Raw genomic sequence first — 17121 nt, forward strand, 5'->3', positions numbered from 1 at the left:
TTCTCTCAGGGTACTGACTCACACTTACAGACTCATTTCTGCTTGCTCTTTCTCCCTTTCCTGGTCTTTTTTTACTGTATTCTTACTAAACTGCTGATTGGCTTATTAACCATTTAAAGTTGTATAACGGCCATGTTCCCAGAAACCCTCAATGAACTGCAAACACTGAGCTTGTCATTGATATTTCTGGAGAAGAACACACTCTTTCAACCCTAAATAAATTTGCTTACAGATGCAGAGTTCGTACACTAAATGCATTTCAAAATGTCACACAGGACATGATAGTTCCTTATTTAGAGCGCAGAACTTCCCTATATTCTCCAACTATACAAAACAAAGGAGTATGTGTTAATCTGGCTCATTAGAAGAAGATTTTCTTATGAGGCACTGATTATAGCGTTTGGTGAAGGGCAGAAAGGCATGAAAAATTTGGTATGGCTGTCTACCTGCTCCTGACTTTTCTTTCTCTATTCACTACATCAGTTCAATTGCCAGGTAAGTTCCTCTCCTGATATATATATTTGAGGTAAGAGTATAAAAGTGATTCTCTTTGTCAGCGTTCCCTCTAATTTTCCTCATGAATGTGCAGAATAAATTTTTTTATATGCACCGATATATGTGCAGGTGTACACCACCAGTAAAAATACATGCTGCCAGCTGTGGGCAATCTGCTAATCAGCTGTGTGAAACCTGAATCTCTTTTGGGTGGCCACCTAAGTGCATAGCTTACAGGGAACACTGCTTTTTGTCCTTTCCTTAGGCACTTTAACTTTCTCCTTTGGGGCAGAGTGAGATAATTTATTATCTTTATTAGCCTTAATTTAAAATAGCTTCACTCCATTTTGAGTGTCCTTGGATTTCCTTCAGGCCCTATAATCAGGTTTTAGATCAAAACATGGGTCGGAACCTGTGCTGGTGAACTTGGTCAAAGCCTGTGGTAATGTGTCAGTTCTGATTCATTACGATCTGTTGTGTGCCTTTGATACCCTTCGCCATGAGTTCTTGCTGCTATGCCTACTGGTCCTGAATGGCATGAGTCCTTTCTTTGGGCGAGGACCCAGAAGTTGGTCATCTGCTCTTTTCTGCCCCAAGACTCCTTTTAGATTCTCAGTTGGGCTACCTCCTGATTCTGTGGTGATAACTGTGGTGACAATGTGGACTTGAAGCCTGCAGAAGGGAATGAGGAACAAAGTTCACGATGGCTATTTTAAGCCAGGAGCATTAATTGTACCTGAACAAAAAGTAGTATATTCTAAGCTGTTCCTTTCATTTTTTAGGGTGTTACAATTGGAGCTCATTCATTTTATTTTTACTTTTCTGACCGAACTGAAAAACCAGCAAAAATAATTTTGGGTGGATGAAATATGTTTGAGTAAAAGTGAAATGAATCATAGGGCTGGAAGAGACCTCCAGAAGTCATTTAATCCAGACCCCTTCCCCAAACTGGACCAATCCCAACTAAATCATCCCAGCCAGGGCTTTGTCAAGCCAAGACCTAATAACCTCTCGGGATGGAGAGTCCACCATCTCCCTAGGTAACCCATTCCAGTACTTCACCACCCTCCTGGTGAAATAGTTTTTCCTAATACCCAACCTAGACCTCCCCCACTGTAACTTGAGACCATTGCTCCTTGTTCTGCCATCTGTAACTACTGACAATAGCCTTTCTCCATCCTCTTTGGGACCTCTCTTCAGGAAGTTGGAGACTACTGTTAAATCTCCCCTCACTCTTCTATTCTGTAGACTCAATAAGACCAAATCCCTCTCCTCATAGGTCATGTGCTCCAGCCCCCTAATCATTTTGGTTCCCCTCCGCTGGATCCTTTCCAACGCATCCATATCCTTTTTATAGTGGGGGGCCCAGAACTACATGCCCTCAAACATATCTACCCCTCCCCTAGCTTAGGGTCATCCACGCATTTGCTGAGGGTGCAATCAATCCCCTCATCTAGGTCATTAATAAAGATATTGAAAAAAATTGGCCCTAGAACTGATCTTTGGGGCACTCCACTTGAAACTGACCGCTAACCTGACATCAAGCTGTTGATCACTACCTGTTTGGCCCAGCAATCTATCCAGAGTTCTATCCACCTTACAGTCCATTTACCAATTTGTTTTGTTTTGTTTTCAGCTTTCCACAATGAAACAGAAGTCATATTTGACACACAAAGTAATTTTAAAGTGAAAGATAAAATGTTTTATTGATAAAATAGTGAAATCTTTTGATTTTTAATTTTTCTCCCAAACTGAAAACAGTTCTATGAATTAGTAAAATATTGTGGTCAACCTGAAATCTTCTTTTGGCTAATAAAAATTTCATTTAATTTTTTCCCCACTTACCCTAATTCTCTAACTATTAGTATATGTCTACACTAGCCCCCTACTTCGAACTAGGGAGGCTAATGTAGGCATTCGAAGTTGCAAATGAAGCCAGGGATTTAAATATTCCAGGCTTTATTTGCATGTTCCCGTCCAGTCGCCATTTTTAAATTCCACTAGTCCAAAGTAACTAGCGACAGCGAAATGGTATGAGGTGTAATAGTGAATTTGAACTAAGGACTTAGTTCTAATTACCATTTCGCTGCCACGGGCAGGCTGATTGGGGCACATGGAGTGCTGGGGTACCAGAGGGGTTTTGCTCAGCAGGTTTCTGGTGGCCAGATTGGCAGCTGAAGTTCTCGGTGTGACTGGTTTGTGGCCTGTTTGGGAAGGTCTCCAGTCTGGGACTGTAAGGAGTCCCTGGTTCGAGCAATTCACCCTGAGCAGACGTCCTCAGCAGTGCCCAGACCCAGCCCGGTTCATCACAGTCACAACACAGCTAGGGAAACTGTTGAGGGATATATCCTAGACACTGCCATGGCACATTCGAACCACTCTGGTAGCATAAATCCAAAAAGCTAGAAAATGGAAACAGGCCATGGTGGGGATTTCCTTTGTGTGACACACAGATGCCTCTAAACCATCCTTTTCTAGACCCCTGGGTACTAAGTCAGGTCAAGGGTGTGCTCAGGGAGGCAACATGGCCAATGTGCTATTATGTTCCTTCAATCACAGGATAGTATAGTTTTCTAAGGCTGCTCTAACTTTCACAGAGAGGCAAACAATTCCCTGGGAGGCCTGAGCAAGCCACCTTTAGAGAGATCGAACAATGTGCTAAAAACTGCCCTAACATTTTAGGTCATGAACACAAGTCATGGTTCCAGCCCAAAAGAACGTATAATCGAGTCTAGACCCTGGAAAAATTAACATGTTTAACATTATGTGATGGTAAAGGATTGAGTAAGTGAGGAAATCATAAATTCTGGAAGACATCTGTGAAACATTACTTGGGATACGCATATTTTAAGGAGGATCTGAAGAAGAGCAATTTGCAGTTACATTATCAAAATCTGCAGGCTACACAATGTTACATATTGTGTGTGTTTGAATCATTGCCCTCCTGTGTGTATCTCTTCCTGAATACATTGAGCTAGAAAGACACAGCTGTTCCGCTTTTGAGTAATTGCAGTGCAGCTTAACTACCCAACTCAGGGCAGATTGCTAAGAACCAGGCCTCAAACCCCAAATGGGTTGTGAATTCCATACTTAAATTTCATCAATCATTTATTAGGTGTAAACTCCTCCAGCGCTATAACATGCTAGCCACGGAATCACAGGCAGTCCCTTTGGGGACACTATGACCTATCTGTCACCACACCTCAAAAATCAAAACTGTATTCAGATTCCTCCCAGTCTTAAAGGAACAGTCACCCCAGGTCAGTTGTTCCACACATTGACACCAAAGACCACAGCAGCCAGTCCTTTAATAAACTAACTAAAGATGCATTACCTAGAAGAAGGAAATAATGTTATTTACAAGGTGAAAACAAGCAAATATGCACACACACATGAGATACGATCTTAAGTCTCAAAAGGTAATAGAAGCTTCTCTAAAAATCAAGCAATATGTGTCTTATGGGGCTAACTCGTGCTAAACACCAGAGAGCTCTTGTTTGCCCTCAAGAGTCCATGCAGTATATATAAATACCATTTCTCCTCTTTAGGGATTTTTATTCCCATTCTCTCCTCTCTGAGTTGCCAGTTGAGCTGATAGGAGGAAATCACTCCCATTTTTTCATCTTCATGAGATGTGGATGATGGGGAAAGAGGAAGGAAAGGAAAGCAATAAACATCTTTTGTACTCTGACATTCCGTAACAGTCTGTCTGGTTTGGATGGGCCTTCTGTGCTAGGCAGGATATACCACGTTTTGCTGTAGGCCAGCATTGCTCACTATTTAATGTCTCTCTCTCTTCCGTCTGGAGGGTGACACACCTATGATCGATTGCAAGGCCAATGCACAACTATGACCTCACCAGAGGGGATGCAGATATTCTAAGAGAGATCAATGCATGCATCCACTTACAAGCATTCAATACAATGGAAACACTCAGCACATTTTTATAATTCTAATGCCTATTTTCACAATGCTCAGACACAAGGGTGCCAGTTTAATCCCAGCTAGGTATTTGTCAGGATCTGAGTGAAGCATGTGCACCTTGGCATCAGCTGGAACCGTTTTTGCCAGCATCCCCAACAGCATCTTTCACTTCAGGGGGTCAAATGTTCAATGAATGACCAGCTTACCTGCTTTTGCAGCCTTCCCCAACTATTAAGTTATTCACATTTTGTTTCATAGGAAGAAGAATATTTTTAATACACAATGAAGACCATAAGCTCTGTGTAAAAGCTCGAAACTCTAACTCTGTCATAATTGCCACTTGCGATAAGGATGATGAGTCGCAGAAATTCAAGTGGGTCTCTGACCACCAGATTCTGAGTATGGCACTGAAGTTATGCTTGGGAGTGCCTGCAATGAAAGACCAGACTGAGATCTCTTTGTCTCCTTGTAACAAGACAAGTGAACTCCAGCAGTGGGTATGCAGAAATGGGACTCTTCTCGCAATCCAAGGGAAAGATTTATTTTTCAACTCTGTCCAGAATGAGGAAAGGAAAGTCGTGCTGTCCAAAGGACTAGGCTCGTGGAATAGGTGGAAGATTTATGGAACAACAGAAAATGTGTGTTCTCAGGGCTATGAAGGTAAAGTTTTGAAAATTAATCGCTTTTTTCTGAACTAATTTACTTGTGTAGCTAGTAAAGCATTTTGTTTCCAATGTACTTCACCTTGCTATCATTCCATGCACAGTGGAATGGTTGGCTCAATAGCAGAGTTGACTACAAGTAAAGAGCAGAATTGAATCGTTCAGGAACTGACCTTGGCAATTTGTGATTAACTTGGCAAGGGCAATTTCAAGTGCCAAATGAAGTACATTCATGCAATGTGGCTGGTCTATCTTTAATCAGAAAGTCTACGTGTATAACAATAACAACAAAAGATCTGTGTATATATTGGTCTTCCTCTGACCCTTTGTGGAAGAAGTGCAGAACTGCACTGCATCAAACGTCTTAGTGTTGATTGGGTTGATATAGCTATTCAGCCACCACTAAGGGAAAATTATATTCTTGTAACTGGCTCTGAGACCCAGCTCTTCCTGGGCTCAATTACATTCATTACGTATAGTAGTCCAGCAGCGTAAGAAAAGGAGTTTCAGTTTCTCATCCCTGTTCACTCATTAGTTATGTGCTTATATGGGAAAATAGCTTTTAAAGGCAAAGTGACATGATGGTTGTCAAAATAATAAGGAGAAAAAACACTTAAATTCTAAGGACCTTTTTTTATTTTAAAAAAAGTATATTCAAATGGATTCTGTAAAAAGTAAGTGTTTTTTCTGCTTATCCCATGAGTCTTAGCTTTGAAGGAGCAGTTTTCCTACTCCAGTTGGTGTGACAGTCTACAATAAACAGTGATTGAGTGCCTTAGGATGTTAGTGACTGCTTCTGCTATTCCTTCTGCTTTCATATGCCTGGAGTTAAGGTTCTGAGTTCCTGCCATTAATTTAACAGTAAAATCATTGTACTAATGTTGTAATTACTAGCAAGCAAACAATGGTAGTCAGAAACAGAAATATTAGAAGTCAGATCCAAACTATCACAACTATCTATCCCTCTGAGACTTATAAGAAGTCAGGTGATTCAAAATTGAGGTCACCTCTAAACTAACCTCCAAGTTTCAAAGCTCTGTCCCTTATGTAATGAATGAGAATTATATGTTTTGAACTGCTACATTGTAACTAGAGTAAGAGACAATAAACCACCCTCATCATTTCCCCATTGGGCTACCCAGCTCTTGGGTCCCATCACAAAGAAAGGAGAGGAGGCTGCCTGACTGTGAATTCCCCCGCCCACAGAAGGCGGGGGAGGAGAGGGATGTATGAGCAGAAGTCGACACAAACTTTATCCCATTGCTGCTGGCCTGAGAGGGAACTGTTATAATTTGCTGCCGGTAGAAGTCAGCCAAAAATGATGGGCTGCATTTAGACTGGCATGATTTTGCTCAAAAGCAGTCGCTTTTGCACAAAATCTTGCCGCCTGTCTACACTAGCCAAAAGTATTTGTGCAAGAACACTGATTTTGTAATGTACAAAATCAGTGGTTCTTGCGCAAATACTCTGACGCTCCTGCTCAGGGATAAGCCCTCTTGCGCAAGTATTCTTGTAGATAGCAACGTTAATTTCTTGCGCAAGAAAGCCCGATGGCTAAAATGGCCATCAGCGCTTTCTTGCGCAAGAGAGAGTATACACTGGCACGGATGCTTTTGCGCAAAAGCAAATCTTTTGCGCAAAGGCACATGCCAGGTATAGACACTCTCTTGCGCAAATACTTTTAACGGAAAAACTTTTCAGTTAAAAGTATTTGTGCAAAATCATGTCACTCTAGACGCAGCCGCTATGTCTAGAGCAAAAGGGAAGCAGTTGGTAATTATTCCAAATGCAAGATTTAGCTACAGCTGTACAGAGCTCTATCAGATAGTCTTTGATTTAAAGTAAACAACATTGTCACATAATTCAAGGTAGGTATTGAATGTATATTAAGCTTATTAAGTTTGCAGATCATACCAAGCTGGGAGGGGTTGTGACTAATCTGGAGGATAGGGTCATAATTCAAAATATGAGTCAGCAGTGTGATGCTGTTGCAAAGAAAGCACACATGATTCTGGGATGTATTAACAGGTGTGTTGTGAGCAAGACATGAGAAGTCATTCTTCTGCTCTACTCTGCACTGCTTAGGCCTCAATTGGAGAATTGTGTCCAGTTCTGGGCACTGCATTTCAAGAAAGATGTGAAAAAATTGGAGAGGGTCCAGAGAAGAGCAACAAGAATGATTAACGGTCTAGAGAACATGACCTATGAGAGAAGGATGAAGGAATTGGGTTTGTTTAATTTAGAAAAGAGAAGATTGAGGGGGGACATGATAGCAGTTTTCAGTTATCTAAAAGGGTGTCATAAAGAGGAGGGAGAAAACTTATTCATCTTGGCCTCTGAGGATAGAACAAGAAGAAATGGGCTTAAACTGCAGCAAGGGAGGTTTAGGTTGGACATTAGGAAAACGTTCCTAACTGGCAGGGTACTCAAACACAGGAATAAATTGCCCAGGGAGGTTGTGGAATCCCCATCTCTGGAGATATTTAAGAGTAGGTTAGATAAATGTCTATCAGGGATGGTCTAGACAGTATTTGGTCCTGCCATGAGGGCAGGGGACTAGCCTGCATGACCTCTCAAGGTCCCTTCCAGTCCTAGTAGTCTATGATTCTGTATCTAGTTTGAATGGGTTTTTTTGAAAATCTGGCATAGAGAGAAATACAAAAAATATGGTAGGTGTTTCGATGAGCTTAGCTCTACTTTTTAAATAACTCTTTAAAATGTAACCTTAACTGTAAATATACTGTCTCTCTTCACCTTTGGTTCTTGTAACACTTCTTACTATTCAGTAAATTATATGCACTCTCGGCATCAACTTGCTTAGCTAAGTTGTTTGTGTGGAATGTTGATTCTGATCAGAGATGTTGGTGGACACTGTTTGCAGTTATTGCTATCTCTGCTCATTTGTCTCCTTAGAAATGTTTACCCTACTAGGAAATGCCTTTGGAGCACCCTGTGTATTCCCTTTCAAATTCAATACTAAGTGGTATGCTGAATGCACAAAGGATAAAAATGTTGATAATCAACAGGGCTTCCTCTGGTGTGCAACATCTACAGACTTTGATGATGACTCTCTATATGGATATTGTCCATTGAACGGTAAGTCCTTCACATTTAAAACAAGAGCCCTGATTTAGGAAACCAGTTTAAACACATATTTAACCCTGTGCCCAGGAAGCTCAAAAACTGTGTGTGGTATTGGGGAGGCAGTGAACTCTCAAAGACTGGTGGATGCAGGAGGGGTGAGCAGCCAGGCATACCCAGACACCAGTGGAAGGAACTAGAAGACACATGTGTTAAGGGGGAAGCTGGAACATGGTCTTAGCTGTGGAGGTGAGGTGGAGATCAGTACACTAGGCAAAGGGGAAACGGGAAATCAGGACAGTGCACTTTGGGATGTCAGCAAATGAGGTTGAGCATGAATGGGATGGCGGGTTGGCAACAAATGTAGGAGCAGGAGTCGAGGCAATGCAGGCAGGGCAGGGGTGGGATTTGGGGAAGAGGTGGAATGGGTGGTGAAGAACAGGGACAGGTCTTGTAGGGAAGGGGAGGGGAGGAATAGGGGATAAGCATGTGTTGCAGGGGATATCAAGCTCCCCCCCTGCCACATACACATACAAACAAATAATTGGGGTACATGTAGAAAAGTAAGCATTGAATAAATGGAGTGTATGTAAGTGGGACAAATGGTATGTGAAATACAATTTAAATATATGCAAATTATGTCACTTAATGTTAGACTATACCAGGGATATGATTTCAAATCTTGGCAGGTGTGATTGATTGTGTTATCAATTAACCAATACTCTGCCATTCATCTCTTTACAGATTCCATTGACAAAGACTTTTGGACTACAAACCCTTTAACAGGCACCCACTATCAAATAAACTCCAACTCTGCTCTAACATGGCACCAAGCAAGGAAAAGCTGTCAGCAACAGAATGCAGAATTATTAAGTATTACAGAGATACATGAACAAACTTATCTGACAGGTAAAACTAAATAATAAATCAGTTTCTGGAGATTTTACATTTTAATACATATATACACATATGTACCTAACTACCTACTTACCATTTTTAAGGACATGGGAAGATAAAAATTGTCATTTTTTCCAGCAAAATGTACACATCTCTGTATGATGAAGAACTCTATGTACCAATACTGGGATCTGACTTTGTCCAAAACATGTAGTTTTCAAACTCTTCGTTTTTATTTAAGTTGTATATAGTCACTGCAAATCCTAGTCTATTTAAGAAATGGTCATTCTGTTTGTTTTGTTTACTTAGGCCTGATTGACAGAGTGAATTCTGAACTCTGGATTGGACTTAATAGTTTGATTCCTAATGGTGGATGGCAATGGATTGGTGGAAGTCCATTGAGATATTTAAACTGGGCTCCAGGTAGGTTCATCTCTGCTTAATGTTAATCCGTTTATGGGCAAACAGACCTTCTATATGTATGGTGGGTCTAAGATCCTATATTCTGCTCTCTTCACATTTACAGAATTCCCATGGATGTCAGTGGGACTAGAGAAAATGTAAAATGCTGGATTGCTGTGAGAGGAATTTGTTCTTAATATGGAACCCAAACTTAAAAGAGATTTCCAAACCAAAAAAGCATTTAAAAATTAAAGACATTTGAATCTTCTTCATTTCCCTGATTTTCCATTAGTGATTTTCTTACATACTATTCAATTCTGATTGAAAACTTACTAAAAAATTGAAATACTTTACACACCTCATAGTGCATGCTTTCTTTTTTTCCATTTTTAAAAAAGTGATAATATTTGCAAGAAGGTCATCTTAGGCCTGCTACATTTTTCCCCAGCTAGATTTATAATCCACTATATGTGGCACCATAATCAATTTTCATAAAGCATATAAACTACTAAGGAATCAGAATCAAATATTCATTTCTTGTAAAGTGCACACGTAAATAACAAACAAGTTAAAACACCACCATGTATCACATCCAAGATGCTGTTGTCACATCAGTGTTGAAGTATCACTCATCTTTCCCTCAAACATAGATGCTATAAGAAATAATGTATTTAGGGGTTGAAAATTCCTCTATTTTTACTTTGTGACTATTCATATATTAATGTATAACTCATTGTACATATAACAACTCATAGGATCTATTATATGGCAGCACAAAAATGTTAAAATTATGTGTAAGTAATCCTATCAGCTGCTGTTGAAATAATAGGAGGTGTAAAGTCCAGCATGAATGAATGTAACATCCCTTTGCTATAAGAAGGGCTTGATGCGCATGCAATGTAGAAGGGCCATTGAATCAGAGGTATGACCAATGCTCACTGAAATCAATGTGCATCTTTCCAGTGAATTAATTAAGCCTTGGTTCAGGCTGCAGGTGCTGGTGAAAAGTGAAGCAGAATCACCCATGAACACTCTGTATTCTTTGCAAGTGTTTACATGTGCAGGCCCCACTTCCAATTTCCATGGAGCTCTAGTGTGTGCTAGGAAAGGAGGGGAAAAGTGGTCATGGTGAGGGTTGCTGGGGCCCCAAACACCACTTGCCATTGGATACTTTGTGCAAAAATTGCAGGAGTAACTAGAGCAATGTCCTTGTAGCAGCCCATAATCAGGAAGGAGATGAGGTTCCTGAGACAGCCCTAGTCATGCTCCTTCTTTCAAAACTTACCAGGATGTCGTGTTTGAGTCTTATACACTGGGCACAAGTGCGTTTTCTGTGTTTGCACCGCCTTTGGCTCTTGGTTTCTCAGTGCACTCTCAGGGTACATCCCTTTTTGAAAGCTGAAATCTCACTGTCCAACTGCTCAAGGCCCTCAGACTCACTAGCTGTTGTGCCCCAAACTCACTAGCTGCTTAAGCACACCCTTCCCAGAGCTGCAACATTGTGGGCCTTTCATTTACTTCCTCATGGACACAGGATATTTGAAGCAAACCAACCCAGAGGTGACAAAATAATCATCTGGTACTTTAGACAGCTCAAAAGAAATAAAGAATCATGCAAAATGAGATCCATCTCAATGCCGTTTTTTCAGTCCGTTTCCTCCTCATTCCTGAGCATTCATTGCTAACATTGAAAACTGTCCTGGGGGACTAGTCAGTTTCCTGAGTCTTTGAATGTATGCTGAAGTCTGTAGAATGCATTAGTGGGACAATGTGCTGCAATCACGGGTGATCTGGAGTGAATCCCTCACCAGGCTTTTGAGATTCATTGGGTGCATCTACATAGCTATAAAAACTCTGCTCTACTGAATCTTCAATGATTTGGGTCACTTTTTTCTAAGGAGTCCCTAACTGGTTGTTTTAAAGAGTTCACTCAAGACTTCAGGTCTCTTTGTTCCCTTTGGGGAAGTCACCTTTCTTCAAGCCCTCCTCTCTGTAGTCCTCTTACAACTGTGGTGTCCAACAGTTCTGAAGCAGTAGCCACTTCAGTGTCTGCTGCTATAGTGAAACAGCCACATTCAACTGGCCAAGCAGCCACATGTGGCTAGTGTGTTGGATGCCACAGTGTTAGAATAACTGGATTACGCCAAGTCAGGTACCTCTGTTAGCAGACTCATTGACCTGAGAGAATACAGTCATTAAAATGGTAATGTCTTTTTTGTGTATTTGTAACTTCTTCCAGACAGTGTGTGGCATAAAGACGGGGGTCGTTGTCAGCCCACTGCTTATTTGCTACACATCGCAGGTTAGCATTATGAATAGGGTTCAAAAATAAATCAAAATTCATAAGTTTTAAAGAAATATATTCCCCAAATCAAGAGGGTTGCCATTTCTCAGAAATTTGTCTTTTGCCTTCGGCTACAGTATATTTCCTCAGCATGTCTCCGCCCACCTAAGGCCAGAGTGGGATAAGGTCCATAATCTGTGTAGATGATCCGTGAATGCTAACTTTGAAAAATTTCAAATCAACACATTGACTCTGATTTGTGGAAATATATATTTTGGTCTGTCTTTTAGATCATAAAAATGTATCCAACTTTCTTCATAAAGACAATATCAGTGAGTTTTCTCTTTGACAATTTCCTTGGGATTTCTAAAGGTCAGAAAAGACATGTGTGAGGAACACAGGGGAACTGAATCAGAAACCTCCAGTCCTAAAAGCACGATTTAATGCAGCCTGAGATATAGCTTGTTATGTAGGGCTTGAATAGACTCAGATATCATGCAATGGGACATGTTGAGGGGCATGGCCCCCTCGTACGAGGTCCCACAGTTGATATGCTCCAGCGAGTCCACCTATTGGGTCTGCATGGCCCAATGGCCAGTGTCTGAGTTCTTGGCACCCCTCTGTCAGTGTCAGAATGGCCCAGACTATGGGGTTCCCCCAAGCAGGGTCAATGTGGCACTGCAGACTAGTCCATACAAGGCTCCCCTCTTGGGGTAAATACAGCACTGCGGCCTAGTCCATAGGCTTCTGGGCCTTCCTCTGTTCCGGAGAACTGCAGAGGCAGGGATAGGGAAAGCCTGACAAGGCTGTGGGGGAGGGGAGCTCTCAGCCAGATTTGCCCAGCCCACAGTCTTTCCTATAATGAGGGGCCAAGCGCCTCATCACATGACTCAAAGGGTACATCTAAACTACATTCTATTTTTGAAAGAGGATATGCAAGTTCCGCAGGAATCAGAAACCTCCTGACCTAAAAGTATGATTTGATGCAGCCTGAGATATAGCTTGCTATGTAGGTCTTGAATAGACTCAGATTTCCTGCAATGGGATTTGTTGAGGGGCGTGGCCCCATCACAGGACTCAAAGGGTATGTCTAAACTATGTTCTATTTTTGAAAGAGGATATGCAAATTCCTGTGGAATTTGTATATCTTCTTCCAATCTCACTTTTGAAAGCAGAGCTTTCAAAAGTGAAAGCAGTCTGGACACCGTGCTTTTGGAAAAAAAAAACCTTTTTAAAATAAACGCACATAAACCTCATTTTTTAAGGAAGAACGGTGTTTCGAAAAAGCATTTTTTTCCTCGAACACACTGCATCCAGACTACTTCCAATTTCGAAAGCTCCACTTTAGAAAGTGAGATCGGAAGAAATATGCAAATTCCATGGAATTTGCATATCCTCTTTCAGAAATAAAGCAGTCTACACATAAGCTAAGGGGGACCTGTAACACGCACTCACTAGAGGGTTGCACGTGGAGGTAAATATATAGATATCCTGTTGTAGTCAGACTATTTTGATCAATGGGTGATAACTTTATAGTATTCCTGTTGTTGGTCAGCTAAGTAATTGAACTCTGAATCTTCTGTCCTTAAAGTGATGATTATTAGCAAATTTGGCAATTAATTTCTTAGGGCAAGAAGAACCACAGTCAATCATTCCTTTGGTTGGTGAAATGAAAATGTAAAATGCTGATACAAAGATTCTCTCTTTTTTGTATCTGTTTCTCTAAGGAAGTCCATCTCTCGAGTCTGAAAAAATCTGTGGAGTGCTCCAGTCTGGGAATGGGAGATGGAAAAACCAGCAGTGTGATCAGAAACATGGCTATATCTGCAAAAAAGGAAACTCCTCTTTGGATTCCTTTATTATTCCCTCAGGTAGGCTGGACAATGAAAATAAAAGATGTTAATTCAAACTGCAGATTTCCTTTGTGCACTGAGCTAAAGACAAAAAAGGAATGCATCTTTATACATTGCTAGGCACCTTGGCCAGTTGTGCACGAATGTGGAAGAATTACACAGTGTCATGTCTCTCAAAGTAGGCGTTTAAATACTGCTCCACTAAAGCGACTTTGAAAAAGTTCCAGGAACAGAAGCCCCCTCAGAGTCCTGACCTGAGGGCCTAGTCAGTTTCCTGAGTCTTTGCATGTATGCTGAAGTCTGCAGAGTGTATTAGTGGGACCATGTGCTGCAATAGGGCAGACCTGGAGTGCATCCCTCACCGGGCTTCTGAGATCTGCTGGGTGCCTCTACATAGCTATAAAAACACTGCTCCACTGAATCTTCAAGCCCAGGTCAATTGAACTGGCTCATGTAGCTCAGGTGTGGGGCTAAACATAGTGCTGATGGTTGGGCTCAGGCTGAGACCATGCTCTGAGCCACCACCATCCGCTCATGGAGTTTCAGAGCCTGGGATCCTGCCCAATCACCATTTTTATACAGCAATCGTATAGTAGCACTTTAAAGACTAACGAAACATGTAGGTGGTTAGTCTTTAAAGTGCTACCATACTATTTGTTTTTTAAGCTTATCCTGTACAGACTAACTCAGCTACCCCTCTGAACATTTCTTTACAGTAATTTTTAGCCTAAACCCATCAAGATCTAGTCAGCTGACCCAAGTCTGCCACAGCTGTGCTCTGGGTTTTTTATTGCAGCATAGATGTAGCTTGTCCTGCACTGGTAGAATGAGTGAAGAGACCTGCCCCTGTAGCCAGAACCATTCATTCCCCCCCTCTTTCAATTGCTCTTCTGAATAATTGTTTGAAACATTTCTTTTTTCTTTTAGGTGACTTCAGGCCTATTAAATGCTCCACTGGGTGGATCCCCTATTCAGGCCACTGTTACACGATTTACAGAACACCCAAAATATGGAAAGACGCTTTGTCTTCCTGTAGAAAGGAGGGTGGCGGTCTGGCGAGCATCCACAACATCGAAGAGTACAGCTTCACGGTGTCCCAGCTTGGGTACAGTGAGTATTGCTACAGGGCAGCACTGGAGCTGCATACGTGTTTATGATGTAGCCAGGATCAGTTTTGCAGTTCTGACAATGACAGTAAAGTCATAAAGCCCCAAAACATAGATCCATCTTCATTACTCACTCAGGGATAGGCATGAAATTTAATAACAATGTTAAAAGATATGGAGTTCATCCATAACTCTGTCTTTTTTTCTAGAGCCTACAGATGAGTTGTGGATTGGTTTGAATGACCTCAGGATTGAGATGTATTTTGAATGGAGTGACGGGTCTCCTGTGACATACACCAAGTGGCTACGTGAAGAACCATCCAACACAAACAACAGGAAAAAAGACTGTGTCATTATGAAGGGAGAGGTAAACGCAGTTAACTCTAACTAGTACTAGCTGGTTTTCTGTCAAGGGTCCATCTACACTGCAGCCGGGATCATACTTCCCAGAGTGGGTAGATAGAGACATGCTAGGTCTGCTACAGGTTGGATGCTCAAAATAGCAGTGTGGCTGGCAGTGTCCTGGACTCCTTGGATATAGGCTCGTGTAGCTAGCTGCTGCCGCTGCCTCTACTACCCTCTCCCGCCCCACATTGCTATTTTTATTAAGCTTCTATGTGGTGGCAAGCACTCTGCCTGGTACAGTGTAACGTGCCTGGCCTAAGGGATTCCTGTAGTTTAGCTCATTGTCCAAGGGAAAAGGTTCTAATCTGAGGCCCATAACTTCTGAAGTTATTGTGTCTGGAGATTTAGGTTTTGTAAAAATGCAGTTCTCTGGCCTTGATCCAGAAGCCCGCACAGTGTGAGAGTGGCGGCTCTGCACGTGTACGAGCAAGGTTTAACAGAAGGAGACATCCACACCAAGGCTTGGTCTGCTCTAGGGAAGTTGATTAAAGAGCACCAAGCAGCCACACACAAGTGGTATCTTCTTGGCGATAAGACTCTCGGTGCAGGGACTTCTTTACTTCTCTGTAAAATACCTTGCACAAGTGGTGATCTTTTATGAAAAAGCCCCTGTAACAGGAGCTTCCTAATCAGGAAAGGCACCATACCTTTTGTGCCATTATGGGGTAATATGAAGAGAGGACAACTATAACCCTATTCTGTTGCTTTATTCTCACTTTACTTTGGTTTTCCCCATCCTTGCTTTGCAGTTTTTAAAGGAAAAAAATGAAGATATTTTACTGAAAAGCTCAGTTTGATGCATTGTGAGATTTGCAACTGCCACACACCCCTTTTCTTGCCCGGTGATGCCTATAGCACTAGCTTGCCTTTATTATATTCTTTAAAAATGTACCTATAAGACCAAGACTAATAATTCCCATCAATCTGGATAACTGTGATATGTCTATGTATATTGAGAAAATGTTTCTCCAACCCCTTTTGCTAGATTCTGACTTAACCCTTGTAGATGTTCCTATAGGTCTCTTGGACGAGTGTTTTTATTTTCAGGAACATGCCGTGCTGTGGTTTAGCTTAATGTACTATAATGTCCTTTCATTCATAGGCCTGCCAAGGAAGAACTCCTACAGGTACTAAGAACTGCTTCAGATTTTACCATCTTGTCCTTTGACTTACCTTCAGTAGTAAATATGCAGAGCAAAGCTGACATTAAATAAATACTTTTGAATATATTTCATTTTTTTTCTTGAAGAAGATAAAAAAAAAGAATAATCTGTACCATGGTCGAGACTAGTCACGTCACACATTGCACTTCTGTCATGTGCTCGGATACTGCACAGATGAGAATAGATTAGACTAGAATGTGTTCATTCTCTGCAGTCACTGAAGCCTTCCTAAATACCACTTTAACTCTGTGAACTCAGAGGATATGCACCCAACACAAATATGATCTAATAAGCTAATGAACTTCTGGTCAGAGCAGGAGAGCCATCCAATTGAATTTTCAGAGCTTTTATTCTTGTGCCTGGACAACAACAGAGAGACCAGTAGTTGTGTGGAGGGTGTTGAAAGAGCCAAATCAATGCCAAACAGTGGTTTGGTTTCTGCTGGGAGATGAGCCAATGTTCAGTCTGGTTATTATTTTCTCTGAGCCTTTTTAAGGAAAACTCTGGGGTGTGGGGAAAAGTAGTGAGGGAAGTTCTAAAGAGCTAATCCTTCTTCCTTGGCATTCCTTTCTTTTCTTTGTCCTGTTCAGGATGGCTATTGGGCAGATGACCTTTGTGAAAAGAAGCTTGGTTACATCTGTAAAATGAAACCTTTGACAGAAGAATCTGAAGTAGTTGAGGTTATTGTCCCAGGCTGCCAGAAAGTAAGTACACACATACATATGGTAATATATGAAGGACATTCACTTATTGGTTTTGCACCTTTAAAATTATATTGCCTTTTAAGATGCAATCTATGGTAACTACTTTTGACAAAGCTTGCTGTTCTTATTCAAGCAAGTTGATAAT

At 41.3% G+C, this 17121-nt stretch overlaps 1 protein-coding gene across 3 annotated transcripts in view; it reads left to right on the plus strand.

The window, feature by feature from the left end:
- Positions 1 to 350: 350 nt before the first annotated feature.
- Positions 351 to 17121, plus strand: part of LOC102456456 (macrophage mannose receptor 1-like) — a 63047-nt gene continuing 46276 nt past the window's right edge. For all 3 annotated transcript variants that reach the window (XM_075922475.1, XM_075922474.1, XM_075922476.1), the window contains exons 1-9: positions 351 to 495; positions 4678 to 5079; positions 7995 to 8177; positions 8907 to 9071; positions 9369 to 9482; positions 13473 to 13616; positions 14526 to 14708; positions 14914 to 15071; positions 16863 to 16976. In XM_075922475.1, coding sequence (XP_075778590.1) covers positions 435 to 495; positions 4678 to 5079; positions 7995 to 8177; positions 8907 to 9071; positions 9369 to 9482; positions 13473 to 13616; positions 14526 to 14708; positions 14914 to 15071; positions 16863 to 16976 — 1524 coding nt within the window. In that variant the 5' untranslated portion in view covers positions 351 to 434. The remainder of the gene's footprint in view (positions 496 to 4677; positions 5080 to 7994; positions 8178 to 8906; positions 9072 to 9368; positions 9483 to 13472; positions 13617 to 14525; positions 14709 to 14913; positions 15072 to 16862; positions 16977 to 17121) is intronic.

Source organism: Pelodiscus sinensis, chromosome 2, assembly GCF_049634645.1.
Source record: "Pelodiscus sinensis isolate JC-2024 chromosome 2, ASM4963464v1, whole genome shotgun sequence".
In the NCBI taxonomy this organism is placed as follows: domain Eukaryota; kingdom Metazoa; phylum Chordata; order Testudines; family Trionychidae; genus Pelodiscus; species Pelodiscus sinensis.